Raw genomic sequence first — 24,439 nt, forward strand, 5'->3', positions numbered from 1 at the left:
ACATCCATCACCCTCCACCCAGTCCAGGCTGGTGGGGGGTGGGTGGCTAAGCCCTGCCCGCAGGCCTGGGGATACCCCAACCAGGGGTTCTCACATTGGCCGTTCAAGGCTGGAGTCCAGGAGGCGAAGGACTCCCACCCATCTGACCCAGAGCCCGCCTGGTCCCGAAGGCACTGTCAATAATTGCACAATGAAAAGCACCCCCAAGGCCCAGAACGAAGGACCCTAAGGGGACTGTCCCTTCCAGAATCTGTCCAAATCAGGAGGTCTGGGACAGCTGCACCTCCAGCCAGCGATCAGGCAGGGAGACTGCGGTTACTGAGCTGGCCCAGGATGGGGAAGCTGGAGAGAATGGATGGCCAGATTGCAGACAGGGTGTTGGGGAGGATCAAAGGGAGGGGTGGAGAGCTTGGAGAGCCTGCAATGGAAGTAAGAAAACACCAGCCACGAGGTGAACAGGGCCCAGGCAAAAGCCAAAGGACTTTATTGAGAGGCCCAGGGCTATATATAGGCTGGGGTAGTGGTCCTGCCTAGCAGAAACCTGCCTGCCCCGATCCCAGCTGTGCTCCAGGCTGGGGCAAGTGCTACACATCGTCCTCAGACACCAGGCAGTAGAAGTCTGTGCGGGCACTATAGTTTCGGGAGCCGAGGTCCGAGACATCCACCTCATTGCCGTGGCCCTCTCCCAGTGAGATGCCACCTGCACGCATTGGAGCTGGTGGCTCCACAAAGACAGGTCCTTGTACACCTGCCGGGCACCACAAGGCATGAGGTTGGGCTATCTACAACCTGCTTTCCACCAGGACCCCCAGGCATGATGGCACCAGAGACCCAGGGAGGCCTTGGGCTAGAGTAACTTCCAGGAGAGGCAGTGAGAAACTTCTGGGGTTGGGGTGGAGGGATCAAACCTCCATGGGTTGCAGGAGCCCTCCACCCCTGGGTCTTTTCCAGGCCTCTGCCCCTTCACCCCAGGCTGAGTGCCTCAGGTCAGGAGTTGGGATGGATGAGCATACCCAGGTCTCCCTCAGGGTCAGGGTCCAGCTCAGGCTCCAGGGTCCGGCCCTCCACAGGGCCTCGCACAATCAGCATGGGATCCTTATCCTCCTGCAGCTGGGTCTGAGGGTCTCCCTCCACGGGCCTGTACCGCACCTTCCGCGGCAGCGCAAGCTGTAGCTCTTTCCAAAAATCAGAGGAAGGTGTCTGGGGGCCAGGTGGAGGGTCAGCGTGAATACACGCATGCAAACCAGAAGCCCTGGCCACCCTGGTTCCAAAGAACAATGCCAGCGCTGACCCCAGACGTCCCATTCAAGACCCCACCCGACGCTTCCCACACCTCCTGCCCACCAGCGCGCACCACAGAGCCTGGCCTCCAGAGCAGCAGGGTCACCAGGTGGCGGTGCTGCCGCAGCAGATGTAGCGCGGGGTGCGCGGGGTCGCGCCTCTGGCCCTCGAAGGTGATGAAGATGGGTCTGCGCGTGAGCTCCAGCAGTCGGCACAGGCCCTCCCTGCGGGAGCGGGAGCGGGACCGTCAAGCGAGGCGCGGCGCAGGCCCCCCCAGCCCCCGCGGGACGCACCGGAAGCTGTGGCTGCACCAGGCCCGGCCCAGGAAAGCGTCTGAAAGTACCACGATGAGGCGGCGGCAGCGGCTCAGGTTCACCAGGAGGTCTGCGGAGGGCTCTGCGAACCCGGCAGAGGGCGGGGGGGGGGGGGGGGGGGGCGAGTGAGGGGCGGGGCCCTCCGGACTTGGGGCGGGGCCAGAGGTGGGCGGGGCCGGGGCGCTACCCGCGTGCGGCAGGAGGTCGCGGTCGTCCAGGAAGATCTTGTAGCCGCCACGCCGCTCCAGCTGTGGCTTCAGGATGAAGTTCACGAACTTGCGATCCTCAGGGCAGTCGCTGTAGGAGACGTAGGCGTCGTAGAGCTTCCCGTCTGCGGACGGCGGCCAGTCAGCCGCGGCCACTTCCAAGACCTAGGGTCTTGCCCTCCCCACCCCCAGGGTCCCCCTGGCGAGGCGCCTCTGCCCACACACACACCAGGCCCTGGACTTTTCCCCCTTCTTTCTACCCAAGCGCTGTGTCTGCTCTCCAGGGCCACACGGAGTCACATGCCCCTTCCGGGCTTGCGCACCCCAGGCCCTCCAGGACTACCGCCTCCCTGCCCCTACCTGCAGGAACTTCCTCCACCCAGTGCTGAGCTTGCGGACCCTCCTTCCCTGTCCACGTGGAACCCAGCGCACACACGGCCCCTGGGCACCATTCACCTCCACCTCCCTGTACTCACCGTTCACCTCCACCTCCCCGTAATTGTCTTGGTACCAAAGCAGCACATTAAGGCGACACTTAATATAGAGCAGCACCGCCAACAGCAGAGCCAGAAGGACTAGGAGGGAGGCCAGTACTGCAGCCACGTGGCCTGCGGGGCCTGCAGATAGTGTGGGCCTGAATAGCTGCCCCTCCAAACTCAAGGTCCCTAGGTACCCTCTATCGCCCACCCCCATGTACCCTCCTCACCAACTCTCCGGAGAGTGAAGGAGAAGGAGCTGACATTCCGGACAGAGCAGGTGAAGGCCCCATAGTCCTCAGCACTGGTCAAGTTGACCCCCAGGACACTGGACACAAGCATCTTTGAGAAGTTCGCCTTGACCCTGGGGAAACCAAGCTCAACCCTTGGGGCCTGAGACCATCGCTGGATGCCCCAGGGACCCTTCTCCCTGGGACTCATCCAGGAAGGCTGCAGATTTGGGCCTCCTGAGCAGTTCTTGGGCCATAAGCTAAGAGAATTGGCCAGAACCTGGAAGTGGCTATTTGAGGACAGTCATCCTAAAACTGGGTCTGGGTCCTGGGAGGGTCCTCTGATCTCAGGTTTGATTGAATGATCAATGCCTCATTCAAGCCCTAGGGCTCTGCTGGTCTCCACAGCCCTGGGCAGTCTACAAGCTGAATGTTACAGGATCATGAATATGCCAGGGTCTGTCCCTGTGGTCACCGACCTCCCTCTGGATCCACAGGGGCACTCTGCCCATGTCAGACTGGCCCGCCAGCACCAGCCCACATCCAGGTGGTTACAGACCAGGGTGTAGTTGCTTTGACCCTGGACACCCCAGTCTCTTACCAGAAGTCCTGCTGGAGACTGTAGTCACTTCCATTGCCCAATGGAAGCCCATCTTTTAGCCACTGAACTTTAGGCTGTGGGCAAGAAGGCCCAGAGACCACCCAAGCTGTGCAGTTCAGAGTGACTGTACTGCCCAGGACAGGCCCTAGAAGCTGGTCTTCAGATGGGGAGAGGAAGTTAGGGGCCTCGTCACAGACTCCTGTAGCGAGAGGACACAGTGGGTCAGTCCATCCACAGGAAGGCTGTGGTCTAGGAAGACAAGGTGGCAGATGAGGGGTATATTCCATGCTCCTATCACGTCCATCCATGAGTCTCATGGGGACAGGGCCTAGCACGTGCCACTCTTCCCCCAACAGTGGCCTGTGTTCTGCCTACCCTGGATGTGATCACCCTCTGCTTGGAGGGGATGCTAGAAGGGAGGGCAGTAACACAGGACCCATCGGGCTGCTTGTTCACGCAGACATGAATCCAACCCCATTGCCCACCCTAGAGGAGGGCCCAGACACTGCACCTCTCACCTGGCCTGCCCCTGCTGGAGGAGGCAGGGAGTGTGTACGCCAGTGGGGAGGGGGACAGGGAACCTGCCTGCCTCCCTAAGGCCTGGACCCTCTCAGGGTCTGAATCAGGATAATGAGCTCTGGCAGGAGGTCAGAAGAGCAGACTCCATCAGCTCAGTAGTGTGGTGTCCCACCAGCCCTCATCCACCACTCCACGTTGGATATTCCTGGGCTTTACTGTCCTCCATGCACCTGCCCCTATGCACCTGGCCTGTGGCCTTGATCAGAAGAGGGCTTCAGGCTCAACCTTACTACCTGTCCTGTCAGGGGCCAGGGTGCAGGGAGGGGAGAGCAGAGGCCTTTGTACCCCTGGTGTGCAGCCCAGTAGAGAGAGAAGGGCATGGCCTGGAGCCAGGCTGAGGGCAGGAGGTGGGCATAAAGACTCAATGCCTGTCCCTCTCTGACTCACCTACCTGCCATAGTTCTGGCCTGGGTCTCTTCAGGGTAGGCTGGCTCCACAGGGCTTCTTAACCAAGCAAACAGGTCCACTGAGGGCTAAGCAGGACCCCTCTCTGTCCTTGTGACCAGTCGGACAGAGTTCCTGGACAGGTCAGAGGCTGCTGCCATCCCAGGGAACAAGTTAAACAGGAATGAGATGAGTTAACCAGTAACTGTCAGCCACAGGCTCACTGGCCCTGTACCAGGCAGCTGCCCTGCCACCATGGTCAGCCTCACAGGGGCCACACCTGTGGAGGCTCAGCAGGGTCAGACTGGGATGAAGACACTGAAAGGCCTCCTGGCCCCCAGCATGCTCTCCCATGCAGAGTCCTGGACTCTTCTCAGCCCACGGCAGCCCACACACCTCGTGACTCAAAAGGCTCTGGGTGGGACCCAAAACCATCCTCAGCATCCCAGGGCCTAGGGGTCCCTTCTCCCTGGGTGCCCCAGTTTCACCCTATTTGTCCAGAAGACATTTATTGAGCACCTGCTTCTTCCCAGCTGAGTGGCCGGATGGGCAGCAGGGGGTAGGGTCAAGACCAAGACCTGCACCCAGATCCCTCAGGATGTCTCCTCTACCTGTAAGGCCCTGGAGGCTTCGGTAAGGACAAGCCTCTTAGCCTGTCCATTCCTTCTGCGTGGGATGATGCGCAGCCTGAAACCCCAGGCTGCTCTGGGCGGCAGTTTCCCTGGGGAAGTGGTGCAGCATGAGCACATGCCTGTCAGCCTGACAAGGCGTCTTTCCATAGGCACTTGGGAATGGACGTCAGTCCTAGGAAAGCCCTTGAAACCAAAGAGCTGCCCACTGTGGGTCTGCAGAAGACATGCCCTCTCATGCAGCAGGTTGTACCCTGAGGTCAGAGATGGTGCCCTCAGCCCAGCAGGTCCCAGGGCACCTCCTTTCATGGCCTCTTGACCCCCCAAGTTCAGAAGACCTCGAACCCCTGCAAAGGCAGTCTCAGACCCTCCTAGAAGTCAAGGCCAAACCACCAGCATATGACATAGCAAGGCAGCAGGCAGCAACCCCCCACACACCTCTTACCCTGCTCCCCCCCACACTCCTCTGGCCCCCACACACCTCCACTGCTCACCTTGGCTGGCATGCACACATGCATCCTCCACACAGCATGCTTCCTACCACACACACCTCCCGCCATTGCACAGGGCTCCCACATGCACCTCCCCCACCTCTGGGGCACACACCTGCCACACTCCCACGAACTCAGGACCAGTGGCACCCCACAGCACACATAGCACCTCCTGCTGCGCACCCCCACACACATACACACATGCACCCCAAGCACTGTGGGCCTCCTTTAGCCAGACCCAGCTCCAAGAACAGGCCCCAAAGCCACAGGCTCACTTAAAGCAGCAGGGAGGCCAGTCACCTGGTTCTGGCTCTTTCCTCCCAGGGGGAGTCAGTCACTGAGGTCACTGATGTGCTCCCAGAGCACACTCTCCCTCAGCTGGGTCCCAGGAAACGTCCACAGTACTGCCACTGCCCAGGATGCATCACCAAGCTTAGTGAGGACCTGGCTTTTGTTGATGTGTATTTTAATCAGAACTTTCCCCGTAGTTTCCTGGCCTTGCAGTCACATCCTCTCCTAACCCTAAACCCCACCCAGGCACCCACCCCTTCCCCGGGGCGGGCAATTGGTGGCTCTTGCCCCGCCTGCCTGGCTCTTCCTGTAACTCTGAGTCAGACAGCCCCTTCCTTTGGGGCCTGCCCCAGCCCCCCAGGCACTGCACAGAGGGCCTGTGCAGAGTGTATGTGGGGTTCTCAGAGAGCAGGGGCTTGGGGTTCTGACAAGGAGATGCCCATCCAGAACCGTCGCACACACACAGGAGGGCCAGTGTGGCAGGACGGCCTGTCTCCTGACCACCCTGTGATGCCGCATTCAGGAGCAGAGGGTTGTCTCTTGAACACCCAGGCATCTCAGGGTGATATTCCCGGGTGAGGGATCCTTCAGAAACTCTGAACCAATAACGGGCCTAGAAGAGGCTCTCTGGTCCTCTCCCTGACCACCTCCCAGCACAGCAAAGGGTCGTGGCATCTCCAGGACCTTAGCTTCAGGCAGGTCAGGGAGCACCCCCAGTTTTCCAAGTAAGGAGGCAAAAACAGGAGGCCACAGGCTCTTGGCTGTGAGCATATGCGGGGGCAACTGCTATCTCCTGCTGGACCACTGACTCTCCCAGACTGACCTGGGCTTTGGGGCCAGTGACAGGTGGCTGGCATTGCCATGGACTTGGAAGGGGTCTTCTCCCTGCCTGGCCCTGCCCTTACCTGCAGAGGAGCAGTGCCTCATCCTGGAGGGCACCATCTCAGTCCCTAGCTGGGCACACCAGGGCAGCTCCTCGGTACAGGGCAGTACCCAGCCCTGCCCAAACCCAGGTGGCGTGGTACATAAGACCCTCAGGTGACTCAGGTGCATCCTGGGCTCTGGGCTGGAAGAGCTGCAGGGAGCAGATGCCCTTCCAGTCTTGGTTTCCTCAGTGTTTTGTATTGTTTTGTTTTGGGTACCAGGGATAAAACCCAGGGGCTTAACTACTGAGCCACATCCTCAACCCTCAACCCTTTTTATTTTTTATTTTGAGACAGGGTCTCACTAAGTTGCTTAGGGCCTCACTAAGTTTCTGAGGTGGGTTTGAACTTGCAATTCTCCTGCCTCAGCCTCCCCAGGCACTGGGATCACAGGAGAGCTGCACCACCACACATACCCAGCTCCTCAGTGCTCCTGAGCTGGTATTTGCAGGTGCCTAAGGGCCCTTGTAAGCATCAAATACATGGTAACTGGTTGGCCCCTCATGGAGGTGGTGCTGTGCTCCCCACACTGCAAGTCAGGAAACCAAGGCACAAGGACACTGAGGAGCACTCTGGTCAGAAGCAAAGAGGGGGGCCCTCCAGCACTGAAGCCCATGCCCCAGCCAGCCTCACCACATCTGGAAGCACCTGCCAGACTTTGAGGCTCTGCACCTTGTCTCTGTCCCCACCTCTTCAAAGCCACCTGCTATGTCCGTGAGGGACACCGCTCTACTTCCCTTCCTCTGCTAAGGTCCGCCTCCACCCCACCCCCACCACACACCTCCAAATCAACCCTGCTGATTGAGCATAAAAACCATCTCACATGCTCACCCCTACAGCCTTTCTGAGGTGCCCCAGGGCACCAGAATCTAAATCCGAGCCTGGCCCCTCACACTGCAGCGCGTGGAAAGCGCTGGCTCCTCTCCTGCTCATACCAGATCCCCGAGCCCTACCCGCCCTGCTTCTTGGCGCGCGCGCTGCGCGCCCTGGGGCTGCAGCTCCCAGCCTGAGGCGGCCTGCCCCCACTGGTCAGGGACGGCTGCTCCACCCGCCCCGTCTGGCTTGCTGCTCAGCACCCGAGTCTAGGAGTGGCTCCTGCTCATCTCCGAGGCGCCGCTCTGCTCCTACCTACGGCGTAGAGACCCCAGAAGTCTTTCCTGAGGAAAGGAAGGCGTGTAAAAGGCCCCTCCCCGGGCCCACGATACTCAGCTCTCCCCGACCACGCCTCAGTGCGCTTGGCCTTCCGGAGAGGCCTTTGAACCCGCCACCCTCTAAGGTGCGGTGAGCAGGCCCATCCGGGACGCGCACCGAAAGCGGGGGCGCGTCTGAGGCCCGCAGCGCGCAGGTGGCGGACGCTCTGCCAGGGACCCCGCGAGCCCCGGGCCCCAGCCAGTTTACCAGTCCGCCCCCGGGCCCTTAGGAAGTCTCAGGTTTGGGATCCAGGCTTGGGACAGGTGCGGGGTCCTCGGCTCCTGGCCCCACTCGGCTCTCTTGCACTGAGGGTAATGAGGAAGCCACTGACCACGCCAGGCAAAGCGGAAAAAGCAGCCCCCCACCCGCAAGGCCTCGAAGGGGCCGGGACGCGGGCGCGCTCCGGCTTCCGGGCGACGCGGGAAGCCGGCCTGGCTCAGAGCCACTTCCTGCGGCACTGCGCCCGCCCTGGCCCGGAGACTCTTCTGAGCCAGGAGCGCCCTGGACCCCCAACTCTAGGCCTGGAACAACCCCGGAGGACGGCGACCTACACTCACCTCCGCGGGTCTGAGTTGTGCCACTCACCTGCTGCCCGAACTGGGGCTTGCGCGGGGGCGGGGCAGCTCACCTGGCCCAGGTGCGCAGCAGCGACAGCCCTGGCGGCGGCGGCGGCAGGTGCAGCCCCACCTCGCGGCCAGGGCGAGGGCGGACCTAAGTATTCCGCTTTACACCTGAGGCAGGCTCTGGAGACTGTCCTGGGCTCAGCCCTGGGGCCGGCAGCCCAGGTATAGGAACAGGGGTCAAACCAGCCCAACCAACCCGCGGAGAGGCTCAGAGCCCCGGGGAATCCTTGGAGATTCTTTGTGGTCTTTTCACTACTCCTGCATTTACCTTTCCTCCAGGAAGACTGTCTTAACCCCCATCACACCTGCAATTGACCCTGATGTCATTCTTGCTGCCCCAAGACCCCAAGTGCTGGGAGGGGAGGACCCCAAACCAGAGGAAGGCCAGGCAGCCTGAGACCACTGCATACCTGACCTTCCACACTCTGGGCTGCCCAGGGCAGTCATAATCCACCAGAGACCTGATCGCTACACAACTCAGAAATCAACACTGCATGTTTAATTTTATTATAGAAAGTTCCACTGGCTGAGGGGAACCAGTTCCCTCCAGGGAGGAGCCAGAACAGTGATGGGGCTTCCCATCCTCCAGATGGGGTGGAGCAGGATCTGGGGCCCAGATGTCAGAGGAAGGCCCAAGAAACTTGGGCCAACTTTCATGCATTGGGGCTGCATGAGAAGTCCTCCCAATTCTATGGATGCCAGGATCACCCAGGATTCAGGTCAGGGCTGTACCAAGTTGAGCCCTAACAGAGATGGAGCAGGCCCCACAGGCACACCTGTACTGTTCAGAGATAACCCCCACATACCCAAGGGCCTACCAAGACAGTACATGCATATACAGCTTCCTCAGATATCCCACATATAGCCACATATACATCATGAACATGGACCCCGAAGATACCCACATATTACAGATCTCCCAGGACTCCACACATACAAGGCCTTCTTAGAGCACCTCCACACACACACACACAGCCATGGGCAGGGCCAGGACATGGAGATGGAGACAGCTGCAAGACGGGGCCTCTGGCGCCAGCACCTCTCCGCCCGCTCCAGGTCGCCTACACATCTGTGCTCTTGGAGCTGGAGCTGGAGGCAGGGTGGGGTCAGTGAGGACCAGAGGCCAGGTGTTCCTCCAGGCCTTGGCCTGCCCCCACCAGCCAGCTTCTGCCGCCCTACCGCATCTTATCACACAATATCCGGTACTTCTCCTCCAGAACCTTGTTCTTCACTGACTGGGGGACGTCAGGCACGAACCACGCGGCAATGAGCTTGATGCACAAGGCTACGTGCTGGGGGAAGGGATGGGAGCACAGAGACCCAGCAGGGTCAGGGGCTACCCAGGGCCTTGAGGATTGCAGTCAGGGAGGAGGGCCCTCCCCAGTGCTCCGTACCTCAAAGAGGATAACGAAAGCCAGGCGGATGGCCAGGAGGAACCAGAACTGCTCTGAGAGGTTGTAGTCATGTGCGTTGCGGTAGTCCCGGTACCTGGGGTAGGGAAGTCCCCAAGGTCAGGGATCAGGAGTTCAGAGGGCATCCGTGGGTGGTGGGAAGCTTCAAACCTGCACTCGGTCACATTTTCAAAGCCCTCTATCTCAACAGGGTCCTGGAAGTCCTTGGTGTAGAAGACGGACAGGCTGTGGTTGACATAGCCCTTGAGGCAGCTGGGGAGGAGAGGAGAGGGACATGGGGCCAGGGTGGGGCCAAGTAGCCTCTCACACCCCAAGGGCGCTTCCCAGGGGCTGCCCTGTGTCTGGTGGTGGGGCGTGGGGTGGGGGTACACCACCACAGCCTCTTCCACTTCCCTGTGTGGGAGGAGGCCCACTGTCCATGCCTAGGAGTCCAGGGGAGGTGGAGGGGACTCAGAAATGCCATCAGTTGCCTTCTCTGCCCGAGGCTGCCCCAGGAGGCCCAGTCTGCTGGTACAAGGGCCTCTTGAGGGCCAGAGGAACTGGATGTGGCCCCGTTCTGCCTTCCTATGCTGGAAGCAGGACATGGGGGACCTAACTTCGGGAGAGGGCCATTCTGATAGTGCCTGCTCAGAAAACATCTGGACCGGAACAACCCCCAGTAGGGCCCAGTCAATTATTCCTGGGCTCCAGCAGGGTATGCAGGCTGATGTGTGAAGGCAGGGCTCAGCCTCACCAGAGCCCTAGGTGGCATTGACAGCATCCAACCATTCCCTGGAGAGAGGGCCTGGGCCCCCCCGGGGCTTAGCAGTGACAGGGCCATTTTCTCGGGGGTGTCTAGATGATCTGCAGCCTTACTCTTCCGCAGGCTGGTTCCCCTGTCGACACGGGCCATAGCGGTACTTGTAGACCACTCGGGGGATGAACTCAGAGGTGAAGGCGATGACCATCCCGTTGGCAATGACCGCCAGAACACCAATGGTCTCCAGCACATGCAGCCAGGTTCCTGAGCCAGAGCAAAGGGGTGAGGTGGCCTGGTTCCTAAGCTCTGTGCTGCTGGCACCTCCACCAGCGGCGGGGGCCTGAGTGCCATGGGGGCTTGCCATGGCTCTGCCCAGGGAGCCTCCTGCAGTCACAGGAGCCAAGGTGTTCACTCAGGAAACCCCAGCCAAGAATGCAGCCTGACTCTCCTGCACCCCACTGATGGGAGGCCTCCGCTGTTCCCCTCCATCTTCCTGCTGAGTCCCTCAGGCACCCCCAGGCTGCTCCAACCCTGGGTCCATCCCCACCCAGGCAGGACCTCCACACCTGAGCCCAAGGCTGGGGTTCTCCTGAACACCTCTCTCTTCCCCACTTCCAGTCCCCCAGCCCCTCCAACACCATCCATTTCACTGTCCTGGGCCCCCAGCATCCTGTGAGTCCTTCAGCCAGATGCTGGGATCCAGGGAGGCACCTGCAAGGTGTACCCTCCCTGCCTTTTCCTGAGCCCACCAGGCTCAACCCATCCTTGGCAGACCCCTAAGAAGGGCTGGGGGCTAGGTGAGATTGTTTCAAGGTGGCCTGGTATGGGTCAATGGATGGTCCACGAAGCTGCCCCTCCCCACACCCCAGCCACCCCTTCAGCTGCCCACTCCACCAGCCCTGACCAATGTCCTTGGCTTTGCGTGGCACCAGGCGCCTCTGCAGCCGGACCATCTTGATGGCATCCAGGCGGATCTCCACGAGGTTGCTGAAAAGTGCCAGCAGTGGTGCCAGGGGGAAGGCAGCCACAAAGATGGTGGTGAAGCCATACTGGATCACTGCGGGGTAGAGGTGTCACCTGGTGGCCGGGCAGCACCCACCCCGCCCTGCCCCCACATACTCATCTCCATGAACTCGTCGAACAGGCTGAAGGTGGTGACCGGGTTCAAGAGGTAGTTTCGCTGCCATTCCTGGAGCTGGGGGTCGGGCCGGCGGCCGCCTGTGCAGGCTGTCATCAAGCGGAACTTGTGGGTCAGCCACCTGTGGGCAGAGAGCAGGTGTGGGATGGACGGGTGGCCCTGGGGGCTGAGGGCACGGGGACAGGTGCTGGGGAGGCGGGCGGGCCAGTCCTCACGGGCACAGGTACTCTATACAGTTGCTCAGTGTTTGCTTCAGACCCATGATGATGGCCATCTGCACAAACAGGTCCATCATGCAGCCGCTGAGATGGCACTGTGGGGTCAGGCAGCAGGTCAGGGAGGGCCAAGTTCAGGGGAGGAAGAGCACAGGGTCAGAGCTCCAGGGCTCAGGGCAAACAGACCTCCTCCAGCTTCCACAGACCAGCCAGGCGAGTGGACTTCCCGGGGTGACCATTGATCCTAGGGAGCAGAGTGATCCTGTGGGTGTGGGGACAGTGCCCTGCCTCTGATGGGGTGGGCTGCAGTCACCATGGGGGAGGGGGACAGGAGAGAAGTGGGCGGGGCAGTGACACACACCCAGGTGCACAGGCCTGCGGGGGCCCCCACCAACCCAGATGCTCATTCTGGGAAAGGTCTGCTGGGCCTGGCCTCAGTTTCTCCCCGACGCAAACTGCACACCATGTTAAGCTATCTTATACCAAAGGGGCTTGGGCCCATGTTACACTTGGGAAGGATCCCATTATAGTCCACGGAGCGATCACTAGACCTCCCGCTGGAGTTTCTTGCAAATGGGCAAGAAAGCACTAAGTGTAACTAGTATGAATCTGCAAGGAAATGTGATCATATGCCTGGAACGTCAAAATAAACCACTGAAAGACTGAGTGGCAAATCAACTGATGGGCACCCAGAAAGGATGCACATGGGGTCAAGCTGCCCTGGCCTTCCTGTGCGCAGCACAAGCCTGGGAAAGGGGGCTGGAGAAAAACTCAGTCACACACCAGCAAGAACTGTGAAGTTCACAGAAAGCTGAGGGACCTCCATGAAGAGGATGGAGACTCCTAGAGAGCGCAAAGGAAAGCAGAGGAGCCTCGTTCTTCAACAGGAGGCTGAGGTCTGTGTTTGGGCATGCAGGATAATGGTCCCCAAAGACAGCCTGTGGCTATGCTGCCCAACCTGTCCTGGCAGATGGCCTTGCGGGAGATTCTCCCGGGCAAGCTGGCTGTGACCACGGGCCTCTGAGCAGGTGAGATGTACTGACAGTCATCTCACCAAAAGACCAGGTCCCAGGGCTGCCCTGGGCACCGACAAGCCACCTGTAAAGCACTAACTCAGATGTGCAAGTACCAGCCGTGGTGAGGGGCCCCACCCACCTGCCAGGAAAACCAGGAAAATCTGTGTTCCTCCACAGAAGTGCAGAGCCTGGGATGTTCAGGCCCAGAGGGAGACCAGGTAAGGGGGAGAGGGTGGTGGATGGAAATGGATCATTAGAAAGCCAGAGATTACTAGGAGTTGATGAGAATTTAAGGGGGAAAGGAACCAGATGATACCTTCAGGAAAATACACTGCCTAGGGCTGAGGTGCAGCACAAAGGAGAGAGAAAACAAAGAGGAAGACCTCTTGGAAACTAAGCCTCCACTTGTTAAAGTTAAAAAAAAAAAACTGAGGGGCAAAAGACAGAGGGAGTAAGTCTCCCCGGGAGGACAGGCGAGGTGGAGGCCCCTGTCCATGGGGTCCCCACAAGTGTGCGAGGAATTGGCAGTGAGCACATACCTCGCAAGATCTAAGCAAACACAACACAGGGCAGAGCTAGTTCCTTCAGAGGAGGCAGACAGGAGAGAATCGACTGAACTGAGAGGGCTCATTTGAAAACCAGGAAGACGAGGAGAAGAGCTGCCCAGGCAGCTGGAATGAAGCTCAGCCTCCACTGAGGCCCTGGATGCCTCCAATTGAGAGCCTCAGAGGGGAGCAGGAGCTCCCTGAGTCTGTACCAGCAGGGGCAGCAGTGGGCACCCACCTGCCCAGGATGAAGGCGATGTACACCAGGGAAGAGAAGTGGGCGAAGAACTGCAGGGTGAACAACCTGATGGTGAACTTCCTCTCCCGCTCCAAGAAGGTCCTGGGCTTCTCTGCAATGAAACGGCTGCCTGCTCCCTGCCCTGCTCCCAGCCCCGCTCCGGGCCCTGCTCCCGCTGGGCTTCCATCACCCGAGCCCCGCCCTGAATCCTCCCCCAGGCCCAGAGAGGGCAGGGCCTCCACTCACCAAAGTCACACAGCTTCAAAGCCACGTGCTTGTTGACCTGGAGGAGGAGGGTGCCTGAGGTTCCCCTGTGGCCTCCCTGAGCCCACCCCACACCTCGCTGTGACCTCACACCCTGCCATCCAACCCCCGACTCCCCACCGTCCCCCACCTTGGTCATGATGACGATGATCACGTAGTGCACCAGGGCCCCTGTCACCACCACAGCTGTGGTCACCTGCTTCTCCAGGAAGGGCAACGTGCCCAAGAGGGCAGCGGCCAGCACACGGTAGACCACCAGTAAGTGGGCCATGCCGATCATGAAGCAGATCTGCAGAGGCGCAGGGGCGGTGGGCCGGTGCTCAGAGGGGCCAGGGTCTCCACCCACAGGACTCCCAGGAGTACCATGAACACAGACAGGACCAGGATGATGGTGCTGCGCAGGTAGGAGTGCTGATGAGGCTGGAGCTGGTAGTCAGGGCAGTTGATGAGCTGCAGCGCCATCTCCTCCTGGGGAGGAGCCAGATACACCCTCAGACACGGGACACGCCCCAGACACGGGACACGCCCCCACAGGGACCAGCTCAGACATGGGACACGCCCCAGACACGGGACACGCCCCCACAGGGACCAGCTCAGACACGGGACACGCCCCCACAGGGACCAGCTCAGACACGGGACACGCCCCCACAGGGACCAGCTCAGACACGGGACACGCCCCCACAGGGACCAGCTCAGACACGGGACACGCCCCCACAGGGACCAGCTCAGACACGGGACACGCCCCCACAGGGACCAGCTCAGACATGGGACACGCCCCAGACACGGGACACGCCCCCACAGGGACCAGCTCAGACACGGGACACGCCCCAACAGGGGACCAGCTCAGACACGGGACATGCCCCCACAGGGACCAGCTCAGACATGGGACATGCCCTAACAGGGGACCAGTTCAGACATGGGACATGCCCCAACAGGGGACCAGCTCAGACACGGGACACGCCCCAACAGGGGACCAGCTCAGACACGGGACACGCCCCCACAGGGACCAGCTCAGACACGGGACATGCCCCAACAGGGGACCAGCTCAGACACGGGACACGCCCCAGACACGGGACACGCCCCCACAGGGACCAGCTCAGACACGGGACACGCCCCAACAGGGGACCAGCTCAGACACGGGACACGCCCCCACAGGGACCAGCTCAGACACGGGACATGCCCCCACAGGGACCAGCTCAGACACGGGACACGCCCCCACAGGGACCAGCTCAGACACGGGACACGCCCCAGACATGGGACACGCCCCAGACACGGGACACGCCCCCACAGGGACCAGCTCAGACATGGGACACGCCCCCACAGGGACCAGCTCAGACACGGGACATGCCCCCACAGGGACCAGCTCAGACACGGGACACGCCCCAACAGGGGACCAGCTCAGACATGGGACATGCCCCAACAGGGGACCAGCTCAGACACGGGACACACCCCAACAGGGGACCATGCCCCCACAGGGACCAGCTCAGACACGGGACATGCCCCAACAGGGGACCAGCTCAGACACGGGACACGCCCCCGACATGGGACACGCCCCCACAGGGACCAGCTCAGACACGGGACACGCCCCCACAGGGACCAGCTCAGATATGGGACACGCCCCAACAGGGGACCAGCTCAGACACGGACACGCCTCAGACAGGGGACACTCCTCAGAAAAGGAACACTCAGACACAGGACACGCCCCCAACAGGGGACACAGCTCAGACACAGGACACGCTGCAGACACGGGACACTCCTCAGATACGTGTCGTGATTCAGACTTGGGGTCCCAAGCCTCACAAGGGGGCTGTGCCTCAGACATGAACACATCTCAGACACAGACCAGGCATGGGCGACACAGGCCCTGGCCACCGGCTGCCTCACCTGGTCCTCGTCCCACCCATACAGATCCCAGTGTAGGACCACCTCGGCTCGCTTCCGCTTCCAGAGCTCCAGGAACACGGTGGCTGTGGTAGGTTGGGGAGGGCGATATGGTCACCCTCGGGGCAGCATAGGGGGGCCGTCCCCAGGCCCCTGGTCCACCCTGCAGCCACTCACCCCACAGAGCCATGAAGATGGCGAACAGCACGGTACCCTCGTTGTCGAAGAGGTGGGTGAGCTGAGGAGAGGGGCCGGTGAGCTTGGCTGGCCCCCATCAGCGTCCCAGGGAAGGGAGAGCCTGCGCCCCAGGGCCCCACGCTCTGCTCCCGCCCTGGATGGACAGCCGTGCCCCGGCAGCCCTGGTGCCCACAGTGGCAAACCTTGGCGAATGTGCAGGTGCTGGAGAGCGGCTGGAAGCTGCGACTTTGGTGGCCCAGAGGACACAGGAGGACGTCCCGGGCCTCACAGATCTCCTTGCTGGGCGCAGGGACAGGGCTGGCACCTGCTCCCGCCCCAGCCCCGGCCCGCCGGGCCACACCCCGCCCGGCCCCGCCCCAGCCCCGCCCCGTCAGGCCCCGCCCCGCCCCAGCCACGGCAGGCCCAGCCACGCCTCGCCACGCCCAGCCCCTCCTCGGCCCACCTGATCTGGCTGGCATCGAACAGGGCAAACCCGCTCAGAAAGACAAGGAGGCCCACCAACGCGGCGGGCACCAGCATGTAGGTGTACCAGCCCAGCCAGGCGAAGTACAGAGCCACCTTCTCCCCGAAGTAGTTCCTGCAGGCAAGTCGAGTCAGGCGCGGTGCCCGGCGTCAGGCTGCTGGGCACCAGCGTCTCCCGGAGCCGTCCCTGGGCAGCGCTACCTGATGTCGTCAATCGGCTGCCTGCGCACCAGGTTTCTCCACCGGGCCCATGTCTTCTCCAGTTCCTCCTCCCCCTGCCCGCGAGACAGGCATGAGTGCCTCTGGCCGGGGTCCTGCCCTGGGACCCCTGGGCAGACCACCCCTCACCTTGTGCAGTGGGAATGTGGTCTCAAAGACCCCGTCCTTCTTCAAATCCTCAAAGGTGTCTGGGGTCATGGGGAGCCTCAATCAGGGCGGGACTAGGAAGGCCCTCCCACCCAGGGCCCTCCCACCACCTGCCCAAGCCGCCTCACCTCCAGCTACCTTCATGTGGTTCAGGACAAAGTTCACGATTCTGATTCTGAAACCCAAGAGCGGGGCCAGGACAGCCCCAGGAGACCTCAGTGGACCCAGCCCTCCAGAGATGAGTTGGGATCCATCCCACCTTCCTAAAAGTCCTCCAGGATGGATCTGCTGGGGTCCCTCTCCTCCACACACCCCTGTGCTCAGCCTAGCACAGTACTTTCCATGAGCTGCACGTGTCCCCTGCCTTTATGTGCAGAAACCCTCTTTACATCCCTAGGATCCATTTTGCCTATACAGAAACAGAGGCTCAGAGAGGCTGTGTAACTTGCCTGAGATCACACAGCTAGGCATTTGACTGCAGAGGCAGAGTCGGGCACAGCCCCTCCCTGAGACATGACCCCTCCCATGAATGCATGCCCCCAGGTCAGCTCCTCTCAGCCCACCCAGTTGCTGCTAGTCCTCCAACTTCCCCTCACTTCTCCTGGAGACTGGCCAGCTCTGTGTTCACAGATGCCCCTCCATTGCCTCGTAACCAAATTCCAAGAGACTCCGTTGCCGGTGTCAACTGAACAGGTATCAGCTGAACAGGCCAACCAAGCTCTGGTGGCCTGGTCAGGGCTGAGGGGTGTGGGTAAGGGAGAGGGAGGGTGAGCAATGTACTTGAAGAAGCAGGCTCCTGGGGACGGGGAGGAGCTTCCTGCTGGGTCTTTGGGTCTACATGTCCAGCGAGTGGCCCCCAAGCTGGACAGAAGAGCCAGAACATGATGCCCTCACCATGAGGGGCAGCTGGGGGGCTCTGGGCCTCCACCCTTCACAGCCAGCTCTGACTCTGCACCCCAGGAGCCAGTCACATGTGCCTAGTCACAGGAGCTGGTCACATGCTCCAAGGAGTGGGAACTGTCACCTCCCCTTGGCACATGCATGGAACTGAGGCACAGCTATGGGGTTTGACCCACTGTGCCCTGTGCTGAGACCACGAGGTTCCAGGTCGCCCTGCCTCGTGTGGCTGGCCAGAGCCTTGAGGGCCTCTGTTCTGCCTGAACCAGGCACAGGGTAGACAGGGTCCTCTGGTCTGCTGCTGTGCACCGCCCTCACCTCGTGGTGTCTGGGACAGAGGCTGGCGGGGCTGACTCCACTCCGGGGGCAGGGCCTTGCGGCTCCATGAGGAGGGTGCGGTATAGTTCAAAGATCTTGTCTTCCGCTCGGATCCCAAAGAACACCCGTTTCTGGCCCTGGCTCTCCTGGGGGAACAGCCAACAGACCCTCTCTTCCTCCTGGAGCCCTCCCTTCGCCACAGCCACAAACCTGTCCCTGCGCCTGGGCACAGGCCTTGGTCTCGTCCCCAGGACTCTCCTGGCCCGAGACCCCTGCCCTCGCCAGACCCAGCCCACCTTCCACTCGAAGCCCTTTCTCCTGAGCTCCTCCAGGAACCGCTGCCTCTGCTCCTGGTTCCTCTGGGTGTGGTCAGCAGCCACGAGCACAAAGTCCCACTGCTCAGAGGCCTGGAGAAGAAGGCATGGCAGCGGCGCGAAGGGCCAGGGACTGAGCAGGCGCCGGGCACGGGAGAGGACGAGGGCAGCCTGGCAGGCCACGCAGACTCACCTCACAAGTGCTCCTCTCCTCCAAAGGGAGGCTGCCCCCTTCCGTCCCCACCAGGATCCGGAGGCTCTCTTCCCCCTGGGGGCAAGCAGAGGGATGGCAGGTGCCAGCAGGAGGTAGCCAGGCGCGTGCTGGCTCCTTCCTGCGGTCTCTGAGCCCCAGCACCTTGGAGGCAAAACCCCATACACCCAAAACCGGGGACAAGAGGCCAGAGACAGGTGGTTTCCAGTGGAGGTGAGGCTGAGGATGCAGCCGGCAGCGTCTGGTGAGAGGTGAGGGCTGCAGCCAGGTGACCAGCCAGGACCTCGAGGAGATGCAGAAGCAGCCGCGGGGCATGAGGAGACGCGGTGCACACCGGAGCCCCAGGGGCCAGGGACAGAAGAGGGATGGAAGCCTCAAGGCAGGGAACGCAGGTTGGCGGGAGCAGGTGGTGGCCCCAGGGTCCGCCGCAGACCCGCCTGAGTGCTTCTGGGTGTTTGCATGGGTGCAGGAAGTTGGGGGGCATTTTGCACTCTGACTTGAGCACCCCTGGACCCCCAGCCTGGCCATCTGCCCTCAAGGCAGACGGGGTGGTGTGGTGGCGGTAGGGTGGCTTTGGCTCAGCACTTCTGAAGGATAGAGGTGCTGGAGTCAGCGCGAGCCTGGATGGCAGTGGCTGCTGCCATCTCAGATACGCTAAAAAAAAGGCCTCAGGTGTGCGAGGGCATTTGTTCCCGGCACCACATGCACACCAAAGAAAGCCCTGGGCGCCGACTTGCAGCACGGGACCCTCCTGCCCCAGTGAAAAGCAGCTAATGAATACGGCCCTGCTTCTGGGACATTTCCAGATGGCAAGACGCTGTGCCACAATGCGGCAGGTGGAGAGCAGGCAGGGTGCTGTGCTGAGTCCAAGTGAGGCTGGCATCTGGGTGCTGGGTGCTGGGCTCCTGGGACTCATTCATTCCCAACTAGCAAGACGGCACCTGAGACTGAAGCTGAATGCTGCAGGGGTCCTTCGTGGGGTGGTGGGGGAGAGTTGGGGCCAGTGGGGAGGAGGAGCAATCAAGGTGGTCAGAGCAGTTTCCAGCCTGCCAGACTTACTGGTGGGCCAAGAGGGTGGTCCTGGGCAGAGGTGCTGGCTTAGGAGACAGGGCCCAGCTGACACCAGAGCTCTCTGTGACACAGGATTCAAACTAAGTCCCAGCGGGCAGCTTCTGGGCAGGCATGGGCCCTGCAGCATCGCTGTCCAAGGGGCAGGGGCCCTGAGGGTGTCCTTCCAAGCACCACGCACCTTCTAGCTCAGTGACAGTGTGGCTTAAGGCGAAACTGCATCCCACCAAGCCTGGCTCACTGGCCTCCTGCCCACCCCTCTGCCCGAGCCGCAGGGTGCCCTCCACAGTCCCTTGCTGATAGCCCTTGCACCTGCCGACCCCTACCTGCACGCCCTCCCCTTCCCCAGCACATTCTTGTCACCTCCTCCAGAAATCCCATCTGACTGCTCCAGCCGCGGCCCTCACAAGCTGCCAGGGAAGATACAGGCCACCCAGTCTCATTCAAAGCTCAGATAAACAACAGATGCTATTTAGTATCAGTATACCCCAGTGATCGCCTGGGAGGTACTTATACTAGAAAAACATTCTTCTCTGAAATTCAGTGTAACACGGTGTCTGCTTTTGATTTGGTCTGGCTGCATCTGTAACCCCACCCCAACCCCACACACTGCACACACCAGGAGCGTGGCCAGGACAGGGCTGAATCTTCCTGGCTCTCTCCCCGCTGCCCCCGCACAAAAGACAGGAAATGCCTCCAACCCAACTGCAGTCCTCAGGGGTCAGGGCTGAGGCAGACATCCTCTCAGGCCCCACCACCACCTCCCCGCCCCAGTGCCCCACTCCAGCGTCCTGGACACACCCTGCCCTCTGCCAACAGCCCACAACAACCATGCCCAGGTGTGGCGAGTGGTGACTGGACTTCTCCCCATCCTGGGTCACAGGAGGAACCTGCATTCCCAGGACTACAGGGCGGGGCAGGCGCCTGCACCTCGGCCCAGGGAAGAGGGTGTGGCCCAACCCCAGGGGACAGGTTGCCAGGGGACACTGGTCACTGGCATCCAGCTCTACGGTGCCATGTGGGACAAGAGTGAAATGAATCCTCACGCACTTGACCTCAGGCCTTGAGGAGGTCCCTGCCCTGTCCCAGTGTGTCCAAGACCCCTGACACCAGCATGGGCCCAAAGCTGCAGAACAAGTGAGACAAGCAACGGGGGGCAGTGGCACATGCCTACCTATAATCCCAGCCACTCGGCAGGCTGAGGCAGGAGGATCAAGAGTTCAAAGCCAGCCTCATCAACTGAGCAAGGCCCTAAGCAACTCAGCAAGACCCTGTCTCTAAGTAAAAAATATTAAAAGGTTCAGTGGTTAAACACCTCTGGGGTCAAACCCAGTACCAAAAAAAAAAAAAAAAAACTGAGACAAGCAAGGCAGGGGCTACTGGGACTCCAGACCAGGAGGCGCCTGGGAAGAGGGCCCACCACAGGGCGCCCTCAAAGGTCAGGGTGAGAGGCTGTCCTTAGCCCCAGAAACGAGGCACAGCACCCTTCCCCCACCAAAGACTGCGCAGGGGAGAGGGCTGCCAGAGCGGCCACGGCACCAGGTCCCTGGACCCGGAGGCCCCAAGGGTGCAGCACAACCAGCCCTGGCTGCCCTCGGCCACCACCTCGGCTTTGGACAGCAGCCACTCCATCAGCCAGGTCAGACAACCCACCAGGCCTGGCCCAGCACCCCCCACCCCACACTGAGGCGCCAGGTCCCGATACCCTGCTGCCTGTGCGCTGGGCTCACAGCTCCACCCCAGGGCCACAGCCCTGGCCTCCAGGATCAGGCACCCCCTCTGTCCTTCTGTCCTCCAGGGTGCAGGTCAGACACCCATGGCTTCTCAGCGTGACCACTGGGCCTTCATGAGTGGAAGCCAGGCCTGCCTGAGGCTGCCCTACTTCCAGCCCAGCAGACTACTCAGGACATACACTGAGATGCCTAGGACCTGTGTCCCCCTCAGCTGGACTCCCTCCAGAAGACCAAGAGGCCCGGGCTCCAGGTCCCAGGGCAGGGATGGGGCTGTTCCCAAAGCTCCTTTGGGACCCCTGTGGACGACGGCCCACTGGTTCCCATGAGGAAACCTGACAGCCTCCATCCCCAGCGCCTGGAATGCAGCGAGTCACAGGGGAGCCCTCTCCCAGCTGTGGCCTCCTTTCAGCCTGCAGGCCAGGGTGACCAGAGGAGGCAGCTGTGCAGATATTGCCACTGCCTAGCTCCAGACAGGCCTGCCTGGCGGGCCAGATAGTGCACACATGTGACGTCACCCTTGCTGCACAGGGAGGGCCGTGGGCCTGGCCTCCCTCCCCGAGACCCACCTGGCTGAGGGTGACCAGAGGCCCTGATCAAGGTGCAGCTGCACCATCCCCTGAGGATACCTCCTGCCCCCACCATTTCACAGAAGCACAGAGGCCACCCTCGCTGCCCAGGGCTCCACCTGCGCCAGTCAATGCCTATGGACCTCCCTCCCTAGAGAACCTGCCTGGCTCTGCCTCCTCTGAGCCACTGAAGTCATTTGTCTGCACCCCCATCCCTTCCTGCATCTGCCCACCCACCCATCTCCAAAATACTGATGTGGCAGCTGCTCTGTCAGCTGGCCTTGAGGGCAGTGCATGGTGTGAGTGGACGCTGGGGCTGGAGTGGCAGGGGTCCACTTGGAAGGGAGGTGGCCCAGAGTCTGGCCTCACAGGGCAAGAGGTTGTCGGGAGGCAAAAAATTGGGGCAGCATTCCTGAGAGAGAGAAATGTGCATGGGCCACCCCAGAGGGGTAGGGTACAATTGGTGTCTGGGACTCCATCCTCAGTACCTCTACAGACTTGGTAATTAATACTCAAAGGGACTCTGTTCTTAGCACCTCTGAGGACAAGGTAATTAGTACTCCTGGCAATTCACTAAAGAATTGGTAGTTACTAAACCCAAGGACTCAGTCCTCAGCACCTCTGGGGACTTTGTAGTTACTACTCCTGGTGAATCAGTCCTTAGTACTTCAGCTTTGCAGAAGCATAAAGGGCAAGAAGGGAGCCACCAGGAGGTAAGCCCTCCCTGGGGCTTGAGGACAGCACAACCTGGATCAGGGAAAGCTACTCAGGCAGCTGGGAGCTGGGACTTCAGCAGCAGCATGAAGCCATGGAAGGAATCTGAGCAGGGGAGGGCATGCTCAGACCTTGGCTGGGTCCACCAAGTCCTCTGAGTTTCTGAGGACTGATTCACTCACCTCAGCCAACAGGGGCTGCTCCCCCCCCCATCCCTACCCAGCCCAATCACACCACCCCCAACTTGGGGCTGACATGGGAGGAAGGGCAGGCAGGGGGAGCCTGGGACCAGGCCAAGGGGCATCCACATTCTTGCCTGGGCAGCCAGATGGAGGGAAGGACCAGTAAGAGCCCTGGGTAGAGGGGGTGGGAGCGGCTGCCGATCTACCCACACCTGGAGGCCTGGGGCCCGAGTGGGAGGCTGGTTTCACTCTCCACCTCCACTGAGACCTCCGCCGTGGGGCCGCCCAGAGGCTGGCTCCAGCCCAGGTGACACCATGGCCGGCAGGGAGAAAGGATGTCTTCCTGGAGGTCTGTATCCCACTCTGTTTTGCCCCAGAATCAGGGTCTGACAGCTACAGTGGGCTTCTGCCTTGCCAGGACCCTCCCGGAGCACAGCCACATGCTCCCAGGCCCTGGGCCTCCCAACCAGGGCCACCCAGCTTGAGCCCCTCCCCCAGGTACCACCTGCAGGGCAAAGCTGTAGATTTGGAGTGCACACCAGCACCCCAGGCACCTGGAGGACCCTGGCAGCGAGGTCGGGGTCCCACGTGCGCCAAGAGCCCAGGCTGGGGAAAGAAAGTTGCCCATGTGGGCCCCACCCACCCTGTCCCAGGGGTCCTGCAGCTGACTGCCTGGCCCAGGTCACCCACACCCTGCCTGGCAGACTGCTGGGCCTCTCTACAGTCACCTTCCTGGGGAGGGTGGTGGCGACCACAGGGGACGCGGCTGCAGACCTGCAGAGCACCGGGCTCACCTGCATGCTGGCTGTGCACCCTGTCCTGGCTCGTTGGGGCTCCTGGTCACAGTGTGAGCAGGAGAGTGGCTGCCAGGCGGCAGGCCGGCCTCCCCAACTTCCGTGTGGGATGCACCCTCCCTCTCTCCTCTGCTGCTGCGCCCAGGTGCGCTGGGGAGGAGCCAGTGGCCTCCTCCAGGAAAGCTCCTCCCAGCCCGCAGGAGCCTTGGACATCTTCCTGGGATGGGTGGGGATCGGGGTGGGAGAAGCAGGAGGGGAACCTCAGGTCAGAACTCTCGTCTGGACCCCTGATGGCTTCTTCCCCTGCAGAAGGCTTGAGATGGGACCACCTGCCACCCGCTTCTGGGGGAAGCAGGGTGGGCACAGAGGTCCTTCCAGCCTTGAGCACCAGTTCAATAACCAGACCCCAGGACACATTGTCCCCATGCTCCCTCCACAGTCCAACGCTGGACCCCCCAAATCTGGGCTTTGTTCCCCTAGAAGGGAAACTGGGCAAGAGGGAGATACCCCCAAAGCAAACAGCCTCTCCCACCAGAGCCTCTGCTCTGGACCCCAAGGTTGGGGGCAGATGCTTGGGGTCTTGGGGGTGGCAAAGAGGGAAGGATCTGCCTTTGCCACATCCTGAGCTCATGAGCTTGTTTTGTACAGCTTGGCTGAGAGCAGAAGCTGGAGAGGTTCTCGGTGGCCTGACTGACCAGTCTGGGGCAGTGGCCGGGGTTCACAGAGGTGGGGAGAGAGTGCACTGCCCCACGAGGGAGCTGGGCAGAGGCCGGTGCTGCAGAGGATGAGCACTACCACAGCCACCACGAGGCCATTACAGGGTGTGCGGAATCACAAAGCACCACGCACACTGAGCACACTGAGGCGAAGTGAAAGGGAAAAAAGGTCCTTCAACACGCATGTCAGGCAAGCGCTGGGAGCAGGCTAGCCCCTCAAAGAACTCCCAGCA

The 24,439-nt window shown here is 61.2% G+C and overlaps 2 protein-coding genes across 4 annotated transcripts; both read right to left on the reverse strand.

Annotated features, from left to right (window-relative positions):
- Positions 1 to 452: 452 nt before the first annotated feature.
- Positions 453 to 6,342, reverse strand: SIGIRR (single Ig and TIR domain containing). 2 transcript variants are annotated; one of them, XM_079104643.1, is made up of 10 exons: positions 5,492 to 6,342; positions 4,079 to 4,225; positions 3,109 to 3,307; positions 2,508 to 2,641; positions 2,278 to 2,418; positions 1,783 to 1,926; positions 1,575 to 1,677; positions 1,355 to 1,505; positions 1,014 to 1,200; positions 453 to 748 (listed from the first exon to the last, which is right to left on the reverse strand). In XM_079104643.1, the coding sequence occupies exons 2-10, from the start codon at positions 4,083 to 4,085 to the stop codon at positions 585 to 587; spliced, it is 1,230 nt and encodes a 409-aa protein (XP_078960769.1). In that variant the 5' UTR covers positions 4,086 to 4,225; positions 5,492 to 6,342; the 3' UTR covers positions 453 to 584. The 2 variants fall into 2 exon arrangements, with proteins under 2 accessions (XP_078960769.1, XP_078960770.1); XM_079104644.1 differs by lacking the exons at positions 4,079 to 4,225; positions 5,492 to 6,342 and adding an exon at positions 3,872 to 4,041.
- A 2,363-nt stretch (positions 6,343 to 8,705) lies between these two features.
- On the reverse strand, positions 8,706 to 23,641 carry ANO9 (anoctamin 9). Of its 2 annotated transcripts, XM_079102896.1 has the most exons (24): positions 23,491 to 23,641; positions 18,416 to 18,490; positions 18,205 to 18,315; positions 17,909 to 18,054; positions 16,822 to 16,868; positions 16,676 to 16,734; positions 16,529 to 16,602; positions 16,308 to 16,442; positions 16,048 to 16,144; positions 15,845 to 15,905; positions 15,671 to 15,753; positions 14,150 to 14,254; positions 13,917 to 14,075; positions 13,769 to 13,805; positions 13,523 to 13,634; positions 11,910 to 11,967; positions 11,724 to 11,821; positions 11,490 to 11,629; positions 11,275 to 11,427; positions 10,487 to 10,634; positions 9,782 to 9,883; positions 9,614 to 9,707; positions 9,399 to 9,511; positions 8,706 to 9,308 (listed from the first exon to the last, which is right to left on the reverse strand). In XM_079102896.1, exons 1-24 carry the CDS (start codon positions 23,494 to 23,496, stop codon positions 9,281 to 9,283), a joined length of 2,241 nt encoding a protein of 746 aa, XP_078959022.1. In that variant the 5' UTR covers positions 23,497 to 23,641; the 3' UTR covers positions 8,706 to 9,280. The 2 variants fall into 2 exon arrangements, with proteins under 2 accessions (XP_078959022.1, XP_078959023.1); XM_079102897.1 differs by lacking the exons at positions 17,909 to 18,054; positions 18,205 to 18,315; positions 18,416 to 18,490; positions 23,491 to 23,641 and adding an exon at positions 16,953 to 17,089.
- Positions 23,642 to 24,439: the final 798 nt, after the last annotated feature.

This window comes from Sciurus vulgaris (assembly GCF_902686455.1).
Source record: "Sciurus vulgaris genome assembly, chromosome: 11".
NCBI classification, from domain to species: Eukaryota; Metazoa; Chordata; class Mammalia; order Rodentia; family Sciuridae; genus Sciurus; species Sciurus vulgaris.